The sequence below is a fragment of the Entelurus aequoreus genome, linkage group LG14 (genome assembly GCF_033978785.1).
Source record: "Entelurus aequoreus isolate RoL-2023_Sb linkage group LG14, RoL_Eaeq_v1.1, whole genome shotgun sequence".
Lineage (NCBI taxonomy): Eukaryota > Metazoa > Chordata > Actinopteri > Syngnathiformes > Syngnathidae > Entelurus > Entelurus aequoreus.
This window is the reverse complement of record NC_084744.1, coordinates 6636967-6656606: the sequence shown is the minus strand read 5'-3', so window position 1 is coordinate 6656606 and position 19640 is coordinate 6636967. Positions and strand designations below refer to the sequence as shown.

The 19640-nt window shown below is 44.9% G+C and overlaps 1 protein-coding gene across 1 annotated transcript in view; it reads left to right on the top strand.

The window, feature by feature from the left end:
• htr1fa (5-hydroxytryptamine (serotonin) receptor 1Fa) overlaps window positions 1-19064 on the top strand; it is a 111732-nt gene extending 92668 nt beyond the window's left edge. The window contains exon 3 of the mRNA XM_062068846.1: window positions 11804-19064. Within this exon, the coding sequence (XP_061924830.1) occupies window positions 11805-12995 (1191 nt within the window). The 5' untranslated portion in view covers window position 11804 and the 3' untranslated portion in view covers window positions 12996-19064. The remainder of the gene's footprint in view (window positions 1-11803) is intronic.
• The last annotated feature ends 576 nt before the right edge of the window (window positions 19065-19640 follow it).

Genomic DNA, 19640 nt, shown 5'->3' with positions numbered 1-19640 from the left:
GGAAATGGTGAATGTTTGAAAAATAGCTCATTCATTTTGAATGGGAAAAATGTCCCGGAAAACCTGGAATTCTGGAAAAACTGGTTGAATAAAATGTATAATTATTGAAGTAAAGCACACAATTCCTGAACAGGCTGAATATTTTGAAGTTGGAACAGTTTGAATCGGATGAAAAATGTGGGAGTTGTGGAACTTTGAAGAATGTCCCATTTCATGGAAATTTGGGAATTTTGGGAAAAGCGGGAATTTTTGGGAAAATGCTAAGAAAAAATTGAAATGGTTGGTGTTGGAATTTTTCAAATCGGTCGAGAAATGTTGAAGCAGTAATATTTTTAATTGAGAAATGGTATTATAGAATTCCTGGAATTTCGGGAAAACCGGGAATTTTTACAGTTCAAAAAACGTTTTCGTTTTTTTTGTCCTGATTGAGAGGAATGATTTGACGGTAGAATGGTTGAAATGGGTAGAAAAATGTGAAAGGAGTAGTCGCCAGAAAAAAGGGTGAAAAAAGGGTTTGAAAAAACGGGATTTCTGGGAATTCCTGGAATTTTTTTGAACTTGGAAAAATTATACTTTGAATTTCCAGGATAAATTGAATATGTTGAAGGTGGAATGGTTTGAAAAGGTTGAAAAATGTGGAAATGGTGAATGTTTGAAAAATAGCTGATTCATTTTGAATGGGAAAAATGTCCCGGAAAACCTGGAATTCTGGAAAAACTGGTTGAATAAAATGTATAATTATTGAAGTAGAGCTCACAATTCCTGAACAGGCTGAATATTTTGAAGTTGGAACAGTTTGAATCGGATGAAAAATGTGGGAGTTGTGGAACTTTGAAGAATGTCCCATTTCATGGAAATTTGGGAATTTTGGGAAAAGCGGGAATTTTTGGGAAAATGCTAAGAAAAAATTGAAATGGTTGGTGTTGGAATTTTTCAAATCGGTCGAGAAATGTTGAAGCAGTAATATTTTTAATTGAGAAATGGTATTATAGAATTCCTGGAATTTCGGGAAAACCGGGAATTTTTACAGTTCAAAAAACTATTTTGTTTTTTTGTCCTGATTGAGAGGAATGATTTGACGGTAGAATGGTTGAAATGGGTAGAAAAATGTGAAAGGAGTAGTCGCCAGAAAAAAGGGTGAAAAAAGGGTTTGAAAAAACGGGATTTCTGGGAATTCCTGGGAGTTGTGGAACTTTGAAGAATGTCCCATTTCATGGAAATTTGGGAATTTTGGGAAAAGCAGGAATTTTTGGGAAAATGCTAAGAAAAAATTGAAATGGTTGGTGTTGGAATTTTTCAAATCGGTCGAGAAATGTTGAAGCAGTAATATTTTTAATTGAGAAATGGTATTATAGAATTCCTGGAATTTCGGGAAAACCGGGAATTTTTACATTTCAAAAAACTATTTTGTTTTTTTTGTCCTGATTGAGAGGAATGATTTGACGGTAGAATGGTTGAAATGGGTAGAAAAATGTGAAAGGAGTAGTCGCCAGAAAAAAGGGTGAAAAAAGGGTTTGAAAAAACGGGATTTCTGGGAATTCCTGGGAGTTGTGGAACTTTGAAGAATGTCCCATTTCATGGAAATTTGGGAATTTTGGGAAAAGCGGGAATTTTTGGGAAAATGCTAAGAAAAAATTGAAATGGTTGGTGTTGGAATTTTTCAAATCGGTCGAGAAATGTTGAAGCAGTAATATTTTTAATTGAGAAATGGTATTATAGAATTCCTGGAATTTCGGGAAAACCGGGAATTTTTACAGTTCAAAAAACTATTTTGTTTTTTTTGTCCTGATTGAGAGGAATGATTTGACGGTAGAATGGTTGAAATGGGTAGAAAAATGTGAAAGGAGTAGTCGCCAGAAAAAAGGGTGAAAAAAGGGTTTGAAAAAACGGGATTTCTGGGAATTCCTGGGAGTTGTGGAACTTTGAAGAATGTCCCATTTCATTGAAATTTGGGAATTTTGGGAAAAGCGGGAATTTTTGGGAAAATGCTAAGAAAAAATTGAAATGGTTGGTGTTGGAATTTTTCAAATCGGTCGAGAAATGTTGAAGCAGTAATATTTTTAATTGAGAAATGGTATTATAGAATTCCTGGAATTTCGGGAAAACCGGGAATTTTTACAGTTCAAAAAACGATTTTGTTTTTTTTGTCCTGATTGAGAGGAATGATTTGACGGTAGAATGGTTGAAATGGGTAGAAAAATGTGAAAGGAGTAGTCGCCAGAAAAAAGGGTGAAAAAAGGGTTTGAAAAAACGGGATTTCTGGGAATTCCTGGAATTTTTTTGAACTTGGAAAAATTATAGTTTGAATTTCCAGGATAAATTGAATATGTTGAAGGTGGAATGGTTTGAATAGGTTGAAAAATTTGGAAATGGTGAATGTTTGAAAAATAGCTCATTCATTTTGAATGGGAAAAATGTCCCGGAAAACCTGGAATTCTGGAAAAACTGGTTGAATAAAATGTATAATTGTTGAAGTAGAGCACTTAATTCCTGAACAGGCTGAATATTATGAAGTTGGAACAGTTTGAATCGGATGAAAAATGTGGGAGTTGTGGAACTTTGAAGAATGTCCCATTTCATGGAAATTTGGGAATTTTGGGAAAAGCGGGAATTTTTGGGAAAATGCTAAGAAAAAATTGAAATGGTTGGTGTTGGAATTTTTCAAATCGGTCGAGAAATGTTGAAGTAGTAACATTTTTAATTGAGAAATGGTATTATAGAATTCCTGGAATTTCGGGAAAAGCGGCAATTTTTACAGTTCAAAAAACGATTTTGTTTTTTTTGTCCTGATTGAGAGGAATGATTTGACGGTAGAATGGTTGAAATGGGTAGAAAAATGTGAAAGGAGTAGTCGCCAGAAAAAAGGGTGAAAAAAGAGTTTGAAAAAACGGGATTTCTGGGAATTCCTGGAATTTTTTTGAACTTGGAAAAATTATACTTTGAATTTCCAGGATAAATTGAATATGTTGAAGGTGGAATGGTTTGAATAGGTTGAAAAATGTGGAAATGGTGAATGTTTGAAAAATAGCTGATTCATTTTGAATGGGAAAAATGTCCCGGAAAACCTGGAATTCTGGAAAAACTTGTTGAATAAAATGTATAATTATTGAAGTAGAGCACACAATTCCTGAACAGGCTGAATATTTTGAAGTTGGAACAGTTTGAATCGGATGAAAAATGTGGGAGTTGTGGAACTTTGAAGAATGTCCCATTTCATGGAAATTTGGGAATTTTGGGAAAAGCGGGAATTTTTGGGAAAATGCTAAGAAAAAATTGTAATGGTTGGTGTTGGAATTTTTCAAATCGGTCGAGAAATGTTGAAGCAGTAACATTTTTAATTGAGAAATGGTATTATAGAATTCCTGGAATTTCGGGAAAACCGGGAATTTTTACAGTTCAAAAAACTATTTTGTTTTTTTTGTCCTGATTGAGAGGAATGATTTGACGGTAGAATGGTTGAAATGGGTTGAAAAATGTGAAAGGAGTAGTCGACAGAAAAAAGGGTGAAAAAAGGGTTTGAAAAAACGGGATTTCTGGGAATTCTTGGAATTTTTTGGAACTTGGAAAAATCATAGTTTGAATTTCCAGGATAAATTGAATATGTTGAAGGTGGAATGGTTTGAATAGGTTGAAAAATGTGGAAATGGTGAATGTTTGAAAAATAGCTAATTCATTTTGAATGGGAAAAATGTCCCGGAAAACCTGGAATTCTGGAAAAACTGGTTGAATAAAATGTATAATTATTGAAGTAAAGCACACAATTCCTGAACAGGCTGAATATTTTGAAGTTGGAACAGTTTGAATCGGATGAAAAATGTGGGAGTTGTGGAACTTTGAAGAATGTCCCATTTCATGGAAATTTGGGAATTTTGGGAAAAGCGGGAATTTTTGGGAAAATGCTAAGAAAAAATTGAAATGGTTGGTGTTGGAATTTTTCAAATCGGTCGAGAAATGTTGAAGCAGTAATATTTTTAATTGAGAAATGGTATTATAGAATTCCTGGAATTTCGGGAAAACCGGGAATTTTTACAGTTCAAAAAACGTTTTCGTTTTTTTTGTCCTGATTGAGAGGAATGATTTGACGGTAGAATGGTTGAAATGGGTAGAAAAATGTGAAAGGAGTAGTCGCCAGAAAAAAGGGTGAAAAAAGGGTTTGAAAAAACGGGATTTCTGGGAATTCCTGGAATTTTTTTGAACTTGGAAAAATTATACTTTGAATTTCCAGGATAAATTGAATATGTTGAAGGTGGAATGGTTTGAATAGGTTGAAAAATGTGGAAATGGTGAATGTTTGAAAAATAGCTCATTCATTTTGAATGGGAAAAATGTCCCGGAAAACCTGGAATTCTGGAAAAACTGGTTGAATAAAATGTATAATTATTGAAGTAGAGCACACAATTCCTGAACAATTCCTGAAAAAACGGGATTTCTGGGAATTCCTGGAATTTTTTTGAACTTGAAAAAATTATAGTTTGAATTTCCAGGATAAATTGAATATGTTGAAGGTGGAATGGTTTGAATAGGTAGAAAAATGTGGAAATGGTGAATGTTTGAAAAATGGCCAATTCATTTTGGATGGGAAAAATGTCCCGGAAAACCTTGGAAATCTGAGAATTTCTGGAATTTGTCAAGGGAAAGCCCACCATTGCCAAATAGGCTGAACAATTTGAAGTTGGAACGCTTTGAATCGGGTCAAAAATGTGGAAGGTCAAAGTCTGGAGAAGAAGAAGAAGAATAAATAGATTAATTTTGGTGTAGAAAACCATATATGGTTTGATATTCTCCAATAATATTGACTTATTGTTCCTGAGGGAACCGTGGTTCTCCCCCAAGTGACAACAGCACGTTCTCCGAGCTCCTCCCCCTACAACTATAGCTTATTTAGCACGCCGTGACTAGTGTGGAGGGTCGGAGGCGGTCTACAAGCAGACTTTATCTCCACCAAAGTCAGCTTTGAACTTGTCGTGCTCACACTGCCCACTCCTGTTTTATGTGCTGTCCTTGACCGCCCACCAAAGCAGAATAAAATAAGTGATGAGATATTGATCTGTGAGGATTTTAACATCCATGTCGAATGCACCTCTGATCAGCTGGCGAAAGGTTTGAACTCACTATTAGAATCTTTGGACCTCACTCAGTCCATTGCCTGCCCGACTGGATCTTCTCATCTCCCATGGACCGTCTGTGCCTGGTATTAAATAGTAAATGGTAAATGGGTTATACTTGTATAGCGCTTTTCTACCTTCAAGGTACTCAAAGCGCTTTGACACTTGTGAGGAGGCGTGGCCGGCAGACCTGAAGCGAGGCGGGGCGCGCTGGAGCCGACTGCGAAATGACTGTGAGGAGGCGGGGCGCGCCGGGACCGGCTCCGAGATGGACGTCAGGTGCGTGGATCGCCCACCTGGGCGCATTTCTATAATCACCTGGCAGTGTGTAAAAGGGCATCAGCCAAGAACGACGGGGCAGAAGGAGTTGGAGAGCCAGCAGTACATGCAGCGCGAAAGCGACCGAGAGCGAGACGAAGACGACGACGACGCGTGACGCTGAAAAGCGAACCGCAGAGCGAGCATTTGGGAAAAAGAGCTCAAAAGCGACCCGACGACACAGAGGTTTATTGAAAAATAAACAAAGTCACGACACTGCTCGATGTCATGTCTGTCATGTCTGTCCTTGGTGGTCCATGGACCACAATTGGTCTTCCTCCCTCCGGGTTCCATGGACCACCAAGGACAGACATGACTTCGAGCAGTTTCTGTGTCGTCGGGTCGCTTTTCAGCTCCTTTTCCCGACTGCTCGCTCTGCGGTTCGCTTTTCAGACTCACGCGTCGTCGTCGTCGTTTTCGTCTCGCTCTCGGTCGCTTCCGGGCTGCATGTACTGCTGGCTCTCCAACTCCTTCAGCCCCGTCGTTCTCGGCTGCTGCCCTTTTACACACTGCCAGGTGATTATAGAATTGCGCCCAGTTGGGCGATCCACACAACTGACGTCCATCTCGGAGCCGGTGCCGGCGCGCCCCGCCTCGCTTCCGGTCCGCCGGCCACGGCTCCTCGCCGCGATCTCGTAGTCGGCCCCGGCGCGCCCCGCCTCGCTACCAGCTCTGCCGGCCCCGCCTCCTCACAACACTATTACCACATTCACCCATACATTCACACACTGATGGCGGGAGCTGCCACGCAAGGCCCTAATTACGACCCATCAGGAGCAAGGGTGAAGTGTCTTGCTCAAAGACACAACAGACGTGACGAGGTTGGTAGAAGGTGGGGATTGAACCAGGAACCCCACCTTCTACGTCGTCCCCTGATATTGACGTTCCTGATATTGCCATCACTCACTCATCTGCTTTGAGGCTCTAACACAGGCCTGGGCAATTACGTGCAGTAGGAACACTAATACAAAAACCTCACAATAATGTCTGATTGCAAGCTAAAAAGGTTATGACAGACCGCCTTAAAAAAACGGAACGGAATTATACATGTTTTTAACTGAATGAGACACCCAGAATGTACACCAAAACAAAGAATGTGGGATTTACAATATTAACTATGAACGATAAAACACTGAATATTGACAACATATGAACTATCAGGCGAAACGCAACAAAAATGCTACAAACACAGCGGAATATGAATGCGAAAAAATTAAAAAAAACCTCACCTACAATCTGATATAGCTGATACATCACTAAGTTTTAGAACTTTGTTGTAAAAATCTCCTTCCGCGTCTGTCCCTGACACCCGCATTTCAGGCTATGGAAACACTCTGTGGAAACGCTCCCCACCCACACTGCTTGGTACCTTGTCTGAGAAGCTGTGACTTAGATGACCATAGTAACTAGTTAGATGACCCAGTATAACTAATTAGATGACCATAGTAACCTCCAAGTCCGAGTCCATGGTTCTCGCATGGAAAAGGGTGGAGTGCCATCTCCGGGTTGGGGAGGAGACCCTGCCCCAAGTGGAGTCTTGTTCACGAGTGAGGGAAGAGTGGATCGTGAGATCGACAGGCGGATCGGTGCGGCGTCTTCAGTAATGCGGACGCTGTATCGATCCGTTGTGGTGAAGAAGGAGCTGAGACGAATTCAAAGCTCTCAATTTACCGGTCTATCTACGTTCCCATCCTCACCTATGGTCATGAGCTTTGGGTCATGACCGAAAGGACAAGATCACGGGTACAAGCGGCCGAAAAGAGTTTCCTCCGCCGGGTGGCGGGGCTCTCCCTTAGAGATAGAGTGAGAAGCTCTGCCATGCGGGAGGAGCTCAAAGTAAAGCCGCTGCTGCTCCACATCGAGAGGAGCCAGATGAGGTGGTTCGGGCATCTGTTCAGGATGCCACCCGAACTAAAAAAGCACAACCTAGACCCATCCATTCTATCTAACTTCCGTCCAATATCACATCTCCCTTTTCTGTCGAAGACCATGGAAAAACTTGTCCTCACACAACTTCAGCCACATCTGTCCCTCAATGATGTTCCTGGCAAGTTTCAATCAAGATTAAAAGTCCAAAATGACCTTCCTATGGGTCTTGACACCAAAAATGCTGTTGTGCCAGTCCTTTTGGATCTCCCAGCTGCCTTTAACACCATGGACCATGCAGTCCTCATGTGCCGCCCCAGCTTTAGCACCCCAACCCTGATGCACGTCATAGTGCACACAGCTTTCGCACCCTAACCCTGAAGCACGTCATGGTGCACCCAGCTTTAGCACCCCAACCCTGATGCACGTCATAGTGCACCCAGCTTTCGCACCCCAACCCTGATGTACATCATGGTGCACCCAGCTTTAGCTCCCCAACCCTGATGCACGTCATGGTGCACCCAGCTTTAGCACTCCAACCCTGATGCACGTCATGGTGCACCCGGCTTTAGTCAAAGTCAAAGTCAAAGTCAGCTTTATTGTCAAACAACTGTTTGTACAGGACATACAGGTGGACGAAATTACGTTCCTCTCACAACCACGGTGTCTATAAATATAAAGTGTAAAAGAAGAATAAAAAAAAGACAACAATTTAAACAGTCGCATGAGGGGGGGGAAAAATATACAGGGGAAGAAGATATTACCAGAATATCTATATTGCAACGTATGTATTCAAGTATTTAGATGGGAGTGCAAAGTGCAATGTAAACAGTGTAAACAGTTAAAACAGTTAGCAGCATTTTGAGTCCGGAGTAAAGTGGCTAAGTGATAGATGGTGTGTGTGTGTGTGTGTGTGTGTGTGTGGGTGAGTGGGGGGGGGGGGGGTGTAGTGTCTCAGTTCACAGTTCAGATCAGATTGCAGGGCAGAGTGAGAAGGGGGGGGGGGGGCCGGGAGAGAGTTCAGCTTCCTGACAGCCTGATGGATGAAGCTGTCTCTCAGCCTACAGCTTCGAGCTCGGAGGCTTCTCAGTCGTCTGCCGGATGGCAGCAGTCTGAAGAAGCCGTGTGAGGGGTGTGTGATGTCGCCTGCCACGCGGAGTGCTTTGCGTGACAGGCGTGTGTTGTAAATGTCCTGGAGGGAGGGGAGGGGGGCACCGACGATCTTCTCAGCTGCCCTAACTGTGCGCTGCAGCGTCCTGCGGCAGGACGCCGTGCAGCCTCCGTACCACACAGTTATGCAGCTGGTCAGGATGCTCTCAATGACGCCCCGGTAGAAGGAGTGCATGATGGAGGCTGAGGCTTTTGCTCTTCGCAGTTTGCGGAGGAAGTAGAGGCGCTGTTGAGCCCTCTTGGCCAGTGATGCAGTGTTGGTTTTCCAGGAGAGGTCATCTGTGATGTGCACACCCAGGTATTTGGTGCTGCTCACTCTCTCCACCACCGCACCGTTGATGGTCAGAGGAGGGTGCTGGGTGTGCGCTCTCCTGAAGTCCACAACAATCTCCCTTGTTTTCTCTACATTGAGAGAGAGATTGTTGTCACCGCACCATGTGGCCAGTTGGCTCACCTCGTCTCTGTAGCCGGTCTCATCGTTATTGTGGATGAGACCTACCACAGTTGTGTCGTCCGCAAACTTGACGAAGAGGTTGGTGCTGTGCTTCGGCGTGCAGTCGTGGGTCAGCAGGGTGAAGAGAAGGGGGCTCAGCACACATCCTTGAGGGGCCCCTGTGTTCATGATGATGGTGCTGGATGTGTACCTGCCGACCCGGACTGCCTGTGGTCTCCCAGTCAGGAAGTCCAGCAGCCAGTTGCACAGCGACGTGTTCAGCCCCAGCCGGTCCAGTTTGTGAATCAGCTGCTGTGGGATGATGGTGTTAAATGCTGAACTGAAGTCTATGAACAGCATCCTGGCGTAGGAGTCTTTAGTGTCCAGGTGGGTGAGAGCTGAGTGGAGGGCTGTGGAGATTGCATCATCGGTCGATCTGTTTGCCCGATATGCAAACTGGTAGGGGTCCAGGGTGGGGGGGAGGATGGACTTGATGTGCTGCAAGACTAGCCGTTCGAAGCACTTTGTGATGATGGGCGTCAGTGCAACGGGACGGTAATCGTTGTAGCTGGATGGGGAAGCCATTCTTGGGAACCGGGATGATGGTGGTGGCTTTGAGGCACGTGGGAACAGCAGCTTGGCTCAGGGAGGTGTTGAAGATGTCCGTGAAGACATCTGTGAGCTCCGCTGCACAGTCTCTCAGCACACGACCAGGTATGTTGTCCGGGCCTCCAGCTTTGCGTGCGTTGACTCTGGAGAGGGAACGCCTCACGCTGGCCGAAGACAGGGACAGCACCTGGTCATCCGGAGGGGGTGGAGTCTTCCGTGCAGGCGTGCTGTTTTTTGCCTCAAAGCGTCCAAAGAACTCATTCAGGCTGTTCAGCAGAGCGGTGTCACTGTCACAGGTCTGTGGTCGGGGTTTATAGTCCGTGATGGTCTGGATCCCCCGCCACAGGCTCCTGGTGTCTCTGCTGTCACTGAAGCGGTGGGCTATCCTGCTGCCGTACTGCCTCTTAGCATCTCTGATGCCACGGTTCAGGTTGGCCCTGGCTGTTCTCAGGCCAGCCTCATCTCCTGCTCTGAAGGCAGCGTTCCGGGCTCTCAGCAACCTATGGACTTCCCCCGTCAGCCATGGTTTCTGATTTTCCCGTACCGTGATGGTCCTGGTCTCTGTGACATCATCGATGCATTTAGTGATGTATGCAGTGACAGTCTCTGTATATTCCTGTATGTCGATGTGGTGGTTGTAGGTGGCTGCCTGCTTGAAAATGTCCCAGTCTGTGGTGTCAAAACAGTCCTGCAGAGCAGAGGAGGCATCCACTGGCCACACCCTCACTTGCTTCTGAACTGGTCTGGTGACTTTAGCCCTCGGCCTGTATGCTGGCATTAGCATGACAGTGAGGTGGTCAGAAGCACCCAGGTGGGGGAGGGGTGACGCCTTGTAAGCTCCTCTCTGAGTGGTGAAGACCATGTCCAGTGTGTTATTACCTCTTGTAGGAAAGTCAATGTGTTGATGTAGCTGTGGACACACTGACTTGAGGTTAGCCTGGTTGAAATCACCAGCCACGATGAGGAAGCCGTCTGGATGGGCTGTCTGGTGTTCGGTGATGGCACAGTTCAGTTCAGATAGTGCCCTGTCTCTGTCCTTGTTGTTAGAGCAGGGGGGAATATAAACAGCAGCTAGTAGAATGGCTGTAAACTCCCTCGGTAGGTGGAAAGGCCGACACTTTAAAAACATGAACTCCACCAGGGCTGAGCAGTGCTTCTGTGTAACAACAGTGTCCTTACACCATGCATCACTGATGTAAACACAGACCCCGCCACCGCGGGTCTTACCTCCTGCAGTGAGGGCCCTGTCTGCCCGATAGCATGTTAGCTGGTCGAGCTGGATGGCGGAGTCCGGGATGCCGTCGTGGAGCCACGTTTCAGTGAACACAAAAGCACAACACTCTCTCACCGTCTTCTGTGTGGATCGGATGAGCTGTATGTGGTCCCGTTTGTTGTCCAGGGAGCGTACGTTGGCTAGGAGGATGGATGGAATAGCCGGCTTGTTTGGGCTAGCCGCTAGCCTGGCTCGGATACCTCCGCGCTTGCCGCGCTTCCGCCTTCTCGCACACCGCTTGCGGCGCCTCCTCTGCGGGCACGGAGCGGCTGTGGGGGACGGTGTTGTGGTGGGCCGCCGGAGTAATCCGAGGCTTCGTAGCACCTCGACGTCCGCCGGGTTTAAGTCCTTAACTCCGGTGCTGCCTATGGCGAGCAGTCCCTCACGGCTGTATGTTTGCCGTGGGGCAGATAAACGCGACGAACACTTACACACACGAGACGAAAAAACACACGTAAAACAAGAAAACACCGCATTATCCGGAGAGAGAGTGGTCGCTGCGTGTACACGCGCCGCCATCTTGGATCCTTGGATATGATAGCACCCCAACCCTGATGTACATCATGGTGCACCCAGCTTTATCCCCCCCAACCCTGATGCACGTCATGGTGCACCCAGCTTTAGCTCCCCAACCCTGATGCACGTCTTGGTGCACCCAGCTTTAGCACTCCAACCCTGATGCACATCATGGTGCACCCAGCTTTAGCACCCCAACCCTGATGCACGTCATGGTGCAGCCAGCTTTAGTTCCCCAACCCTCGATCCTGCTGTGAAAAATTGGCTTTTAACAAACAATTGCTACAAGTATTTCTTATTACTGTTTTAATATGCCTGGTTTTACTTGCTTTGAACCCTTTTTTTCCTGTAAGGCACTTTGTGCACCATTGTTTTGTTGTAAGGTGCTATACAAACAAACCTTGATTGAGTGATTGATTTTGTGTAATACTGCCAACTATCCAAGAAGTGAGCGGTCAAAACAATGCATACTTCCGTACAATGTCCAATAATTTCTTGCTGGTTTGCTTTCAGAATGGATTTTGCCAACTACACCGAGGGCGTGTTCGCGACAAGCACCGGCAGTTACGAGGCAGCGGAGACCGCCAAGGACCCTCCCAAGAAGATCCTTCTCTCAGTCACGCTCTCCGTCCTGGCCGTGGTCACCACGTTCCTCAACTGCTTGGTGATCACCGCCATCGCCGTCACGCGCAAGCTGCATCACCCGGCCAACTACCTCATTTGCTCCTTGGCGGTGACGGACCTTCTGGTGGCCGTGCTGGTCATGCCCTTCAGCATCGTCTACATTCAGAAGGAAAGCTGGCTGATGGGCCAGGCGCTGTGCACCCTCTGGTTGAGCGTGGACATCACATGCTGCACCTGCTCCATCCTCCACTTGGCCGCCATTGCCATAGACCGCTACCGGGCCATCACCGACGCGGTGGAGTACTCGCGCAAACGCACTGGGGCCCGAGCGGGGGCCATGGTGGCGGTGGTGTGGCTCTTGTCCATCCTCATCTCGCTTCCTCCTCTCCTGTGGCGCCACTACAGCGGGGATGCGGAACAGAAGGACCAGTGCATCATCCTCCACCATCACATGGCCTTCACCCTCTACTCCACCCTCGGGGCCTTCTACATCCCACTCCTGCTCATCCTCATCCTCTACTATAAGATCTACCGTGCGGCTCAAACTCTGTACATGCGTCGGGAGGCCAGCAGGGCGAGCCGCCAGTCTTGCATGACCAACGGCAGCATGATCCCGTCGTCCTACCCCGCCGCAGATATGGACACAGGGCCTCGGAGCCCAGAGCCCGTCAGCCCGCAAGATAAATCTTTCTCCGACCCTTCCACCGAGGAGCCCCCGCGCGAACGGGCGCGGATTTCGGTGAAGAAGTTCCACTGCAAGTCCCGCCGGCACGAATCTCGCAGTGAGTCACGGCGGAGCCAGCTCTCCCAAGGACCACGGATCTCGGGCTCACGGGAACGCAAGGCCGCCTCCACGCTGGGCTTGATCATCGGCGCTTTTGTCATCTGCTGGTTGCCCTTTTTCGTCAAGGAGGTGATCGTCAACACGTGCGGCTCGTGCAGCACGTCGGTGGAGATGGCGGACTTCCTCACGTGGCTGGGCTACCTCAACTCGCTCATCAACCCGCTCATCTACACCATCTTTAACGAGGACTTCAAGAAGGCCTTCCAGAGACTCGTTCGATGCAGCAGTTACCTCTGACGCTGACCGCTTGGTACGAATTAGTGATCGGAGCAAAGGAAAGAGTCTGACTTGCCTGAAAGGGAGAAAAAAAACATCTCCCGAGTGGAAAATGGGAGACACGTTTTCAGAGGCACTCGACGAGGCTCTTGAGTATCTTCACCGCAGCAGCAGAGAAATGTCCACTTTGCATTTCCTGTTACGATTACCCGAGCCTGAGAGCTCATTGGGGGTCTCTCAAGATGGACCATTGTTTAACTTTTCCATGCCCGGTTTTTGAGCGGTGGTCATCCTTTTAGAGATCAGAAATATTCCCCCCATTTTGTCCAAGCGGCTGACGGGAACAAAGAATGTCAAAAATGTGTGGAGGGATGTTTATCTAAAGCAGGGATGTCCAAAGTGCGGCCCGCAGCCCATGTTTTATTGGCCCCTCCCACCCACATTCGAAAAACACGTCCCAGATTAGAACTTTGCACAAAAAAATCAAGCTGGCCCCATTGCCCCTAAAATTAGGAATGGGAAACCAAATTGGCCGACGACCAGCAACTAACTAAAAAGACCAGAGTGCTCCTGTTGTGTAGAAGAACTTAGACCACCACATTAGCGACTTTTGAACCTTGCTAGCAAACTTAGCACACTGGGTTTCAAACTTGTGATTTACATGACTGAGGCGTTCCTCAAGGCACCCCTTTAAATCCTCTCCTTTTTCCATAATGTGATTTATGTCAGTAAGGTGTTGATATACCTTGTTTACTTCTCATGCAGTCATTTGTTCAACTTCTTTAGTTCTCCTAGTGGTGTTCCTCAAGGTTCCACCATAGGTCCTCTCTTGATCATCATTTGGACTATACAACTGGTGGTGTTCCTCAAGGTTCCACCTTAGGTCCTCTCTTGATCATCGTTTGGACTATTCAACTGGTGGTATTCCTGAAGGTTCCACCTTAGGTCTTCTCGTGTTCATCATTTGGACTATTCTGTTCCTCAAGGTTACAACTTAGGTCCGCTCGTGTTCATTATTTGAACAATTCAACTGGTGGCGTTTCTCAAGGTTCCACCTTAGGTCCTCTCTTGTTCATAAATGGACTATTCAACTGGTGGTGTTCTTCAAGGTACACCTTAGGTCCTCTCTTGATCATCATTTGGACTATTCGACTGGTGTATTTAACACAAAATTAATTTGACTTGGTAGACTGTGCTCTCCTGCTCAATACAATAAATATTAATTAAAGATGATAAACAAGTACTGGAGTAACTAATATGTGCACGGCTGATAAATAAGAGTGCAGGGTTGATGATGTGAGCACGAGTTACTACACACAGTGACAGATGAGTTATGTCACAGAGTTCATCAGATTGATATCCTGAGGGAAGAAACTGTTCTTCTTCTGTGGTTTGTAAGGCCTGCTGAGGGGAGGAGTTTGAACAGTTTGTGACCAGGGTTTGAGGGGTCTGAATTGAAACCTGCCTGTTTCCTGACCCTGGACCGTAATACGTTCTGGGATGGGGGGAAGATGGACACCGATGATCTTCTCCGCAGTCCTGGTCGTCCGTCGCAGTCTTTGACCAACTTTTGTGCAGAAAGGAAGGTAAAAACAGGAGATCACTCTTGCAACGCTAAATATGCCAAAATCAAATGTCTACAGTAGAGGACGCTGGTACTTTGTAATATAAAAAAGAGTTTTCGTAATAACGCTGTTACTTTTACTAGTAACGAGTAATATAATTAACTAATTTTAAGTCTGTTACAATGCCGTTAGCGATAGCGTGATGTTAACGTGGCACGCTAATTTTGATGTGGTTTTGTTGACAACAAGACAGCGTGAGAAGTGCAGCAAGTTTACAGGAATTATCTTTTTACTTGTGAAAGCAACAAGCAGCATCGCACTAAAATTAACTTGATATCAAACAGGAAGAGACAACAAATCAATAACAGAAAGTGACAAACTTGCCATCCAAACAATACCCCGTTTGTTGACAAGAAGATATGACAGCCATGGAAGCACCTTCAATCTTTTTATTAAGCAAAGGTAACAAAATCCGGTGAGTCGACAAAGTGCGCTGCTAACCGCTAAAGCTAAAAACACAGCTCCGTTGAAGCCCTTGATGACGTCCCACGTCACTAGGCAACAGGCCCTGCCTTTTTAAAAACGCAGACTCCGCACACTGTGCTTCTAATATTTAACATCTCTCAAATGTATACACCAGATACTTAAAGGTTTTTTTTAAGTAACGTATAAATTAGTTTCCCGAGTAATTAATTACATGTATTAAAGAGTAATTCCGTTAGTAATTCAATTACTTTTTTGGTAAAGTAACGAGTAACTATAATCAAATACTTTTTAAAAGTATTTTTCAGAACAGGGACAAAAAAATAAGACTGATAGTAAAGGGAGAAGTCTGGCCCCCTGATCCTTAGCGTTCTGGAAATGTGGCCCCCAAATCAATGTAGTGGAATATGCCTGTTATATAGTATATGGTCTTGAATGATTTCCATGTGTCCTGTCACACAAAACCCAAAACCAGTGAAGTTGGTACGTTGTGTAAATGGTAAATAAAAACAGAATACAACAATTTGCAAATAATTTTCTACTTATATTCAATTGAGTAGAATGCAAAGACAAGATATTTAATTTTCCAACTGATAATTCATATTTTATTTCTGCAAATAATCATTAACTTAGAATTTAATGGCAGCAACACATTATTGATGCATTCACAGATGTGTAAGTTACCCATGTCTTGGGCACTAATACACCCCCATACCATCACACATGCTGGCTTTTACACTTTCACCCTAGAACAGTCCGGATGGTTCTTTTCCTCTTTGGTCCACAGTTTCCAAAAACAATTTGAAATTTGGACTTGTCAGACCACAGAACACTTTTCCACTTTGCATCAGTCCATCTTTGAGGAGATCAGGCCCAGCGAAGCGTTTCCGGGTGTTGTTGATAAATGGCGTTGGCTTTGCATGGTAGAGTTTTAACTTGCACATACAGATGTAGCGACCAACTGTAGTTACTGACAGTGGTTTTCTGAAGTGTTCCTGAGCCCATGTGGTGATATCCTTTACACACGGATGTCACTTTTTGATGCAGTACAGCCTGAGGGATCGAAGGTCCGTAATATCATCGCTTACGTGCAGTGATTCCTCTAGATTCTCTGAACCTTTTGATGATATTACGGAGCGTAGATGGTGAAATCCCTAAATTCCTTGCAATAGCTGGTTGAGAAATGTTGTTCTTAAACAATTTGCTCAGGCATTTGTTGACAAAGTGGTGACCCTCGCCCCGTCCTTGTTTGTGAATGACTGAGCATTTCATGGAAGCTGCTTTTATACCCAATCATGGCACCCACCTGTTCCCAATTAGCCTGTTCACCTGTGGGATGTTCCAAATAAGTGTTTGATGAGCATTCCTCAACTTTCTTGGTCTTTTCTGCCACTTGTGCCAGCTTTTTCGAAACATGTTGCAGGCATCAAATTCCAAATGAGCTCATATTTGCAAAAAAATAACAAAAGTTTTCCAGTTCGAAGATTAAATATCTTGTCTTTGCAGTCTATTCAATTGAATATAAGTTGAAAAGGATTTGCAAATCATTGTTTTCTGTCTTTATTTACCATTTACACAACGTGACAACTTCACTGGATTGGGGTTTTGTAAAAAGAAAACATGTCTTGGAAGTAATGGTCAGTTTTGGAGTGTGCTAAATCCCGCCCGGAGTTCCTCAAGGCTCTGGTTGCTGTGGAGCTGTCTTGGTTGACAAGACTCTGCAACATCGCGTGTACATCGGGGGCGGTACCTCTGGATTGGCAGACCGGAGTGGTGGTTCCTCTCTTTAAAAAGGGGAACTGGAGGGTGTGTTCCAACTATCGTGGGATCACACTCCTCAGCCTTCCCGGTAAGGTCTATTCAGGTGTACTGGAGAGGAGGCTACGCCGGATAGTCGAACCTCGGATTCAGGAGGAACAGTGCGGTTTTCGTCCTGGTCGTGGAACTGTGGACCAGCTCTATACTCTCGGCAAGGTCCTTGAGAGTGCATGGGAGTTTGCCCAACCAGTCTACATGTGCTTTGTGGACTTGGAGAAGGTATTCGACTGTGTACCCCGGGAAGTCCTGTGGGGAGTGCTCAGAGAGTATGGGGTATCGGACTATCTGATTGTGGTGGTCCGCTCCCTGTATGATCAGTGTCAGAGCTTGGTCCGCATTGCCGGCAGTAAGTCGGACACGTTTCCAGTGAGGGTTGGACTCTGCCAAGGCTGCCCTTTGTCACTGATTCTGTTCATAACTTTTATGGACAGGTAAGGTCTATTCAGGTGTACTGGAGAAGAGGATACGCCGGATAGTCGAACCTCTGATTCAGGAGGAACAGTGTGGTTTTTGTCCTGGTCGTGGAACTGTGGACCAGCTCTATACTCTCGGCAAGGTCCTTGAGGGTGCATGGGAGTTTGCCCAACCAGTCTACATGTGCTTTGTGAACTTGGAGAAGGTATTCGACTGTGTACCCCGGGAAGTCCTGTGGGGAGTGCTCAGAGAGTATGGGGTATCGGACTGTCTAATTGTGGCGGTCCGCTCCCTGTATGATCAGTGTCAGAGCCTGGTCAGCATTGCCGGCAGTAAGTCGGACACGTTTCCAGTGAGGGTTGGACTCCGCCAATGCTGCCCTTTGTCACCCATTCTGTTCATAACTTTTATGGACAGAATTTCTAGGCGCAGTCAAGGCGTTGAGGGGATCCGGTTTGGTGGCTGCAGGATTAGGTCTCTGCTTTTTTTAGATGATGTGGTCCTGATGGTTTCATCTGGCCAAGATCTTCAGCTCTCACTGGATTGGTTCGCAGCCGAGTGTGAAGCGACTGGGATGAGAATCAGCACCTCCAAGTCCGAGTCCATGGTTCTCGCCCAGAAAAGGGTGGAGTGACATCTCCGGGTTGGAGAGGAGATCTTGCCCCAAGTGGAGGAGTTCAAGTACCTCAGAGTCTAGTTCACGAGTGAAGGAAGAGTGGATTGTGAGGTCGACAGGCGGATCGGTGCGGCGTCTTCAGTAATGCGGACGTTGTATCGATCCGTTGTGGTAAAGAAGGAGCTGAGCCGGAAGGCAAAGCTCTCAATTTACCGGTCGATCTACGTTCCCATCCTCACCTATGGTCATGAGCTTTGGGTTATGACCGAAAGGACAAGATCACGGGTACAAGCGGCCAAAATGAGTTTCCTCCGCCGGGTGGCCGGGCTCTCCCTTAGTGAGAAGCTCTGTCATCCGGGAGGAACTCAAAGTAAAGTGGCTGCTCCTCCACATGGAGAGGAGCCAGATGAGGTGGTTCGGGCATCTGGTCAGGATGCCACCCGAACGCCTCCCTAGGGAGGTGTTTAGGGCACGTCCGACTGGTAGGAGGCCACGGGGAAGACCCAGGGTATCTGGTTTGGTGGTTGCAGGATTAGGTCTCTTCTTTTTGCAGATGATGTGGTCCTGACGGCTTCATCCGGCCAGGATCTTCAGCTCTCAAACATGTCAAAATAAAATGATAATTTGCTTTGTTTCCAAAGCCAGAATGTGGACTGTATGTTCAGATGTTAGCACTGATTGTATTAGTTTGAGCATATTTCATGTAGAAAATGTGCCAAAGTGGCCCCCCACACCTTTCATTTTGGACATCCCTGATCCATAGGAGTATTTACTGCTTACAAAAGATGAAATATGAATTAATTTTTAAGGATTTTGTGCGAAGACGGATTGGGGAAAAAACATTCTGTAGTCAGACATGTCAAATGTCCGTCAAGGCCGACAAAGTTTGACACGTTGCCAAGCGATTGCCGAAATGTTGTGTTGCTCCTCTTTCTTTCCTGCGGATACGATAGTTTCCATCTCTCTTTACCTTGGAAGCGTTTTAAGGCGCACTCATCACACCCACCGCTTGGCCCGGCGTTACGTTGATGAATGTGAACAAATGGGCGATGGATAAAGCCTCATTACTCCCACTCAAGTGCTGCGGATGAAGTGTTTCTTCACTGGAAATGTTGCAGATGACATCCAGGTCTGACAAAATATTCCGTCTCACTCCACCGAATGACTTTGTTTGTATGTCACTTCTCATGCAACACCAATAAACAATCAATAATTACTCATGTTTGCTTCTTTCACCTCATATTAGGGTTTTCCCCATACCATAATTTGGTACCGGTACCAAAATGTATTTCGATACTTTTCTAGATAAAGGGAACCACAAAAAAATGTGATTATTGGCTTTATTTGAACAAAACATCTTACAGTACATTAAACATATGTTGATTATTGTAATTGTAATATTATTTATTATTGTTTATTTTTTTGTAATATTTATTATGTATTTATAAAATATTTATAAATATTATTATTTATTATTATTTATTATTATTAATTATTTATTATTATTATTTATTATTATGTATTATTATTATTTATTATGTATTATTATTATAATAATTATTATTATTATTACTAATATTAGTAGTAGTATTTTATTATTGTAATTTATTAATATTTATTATTATCATTAATATGTATTTATTATTTATTATTTATTATGTATTATTTATTATTAGTAGTAGTATTATTATTATTGTTTTAATCGTATTATTGTAATTGTATTATTATTTATTATTATTATTAATAATATATATTTATTATTTATTCTGT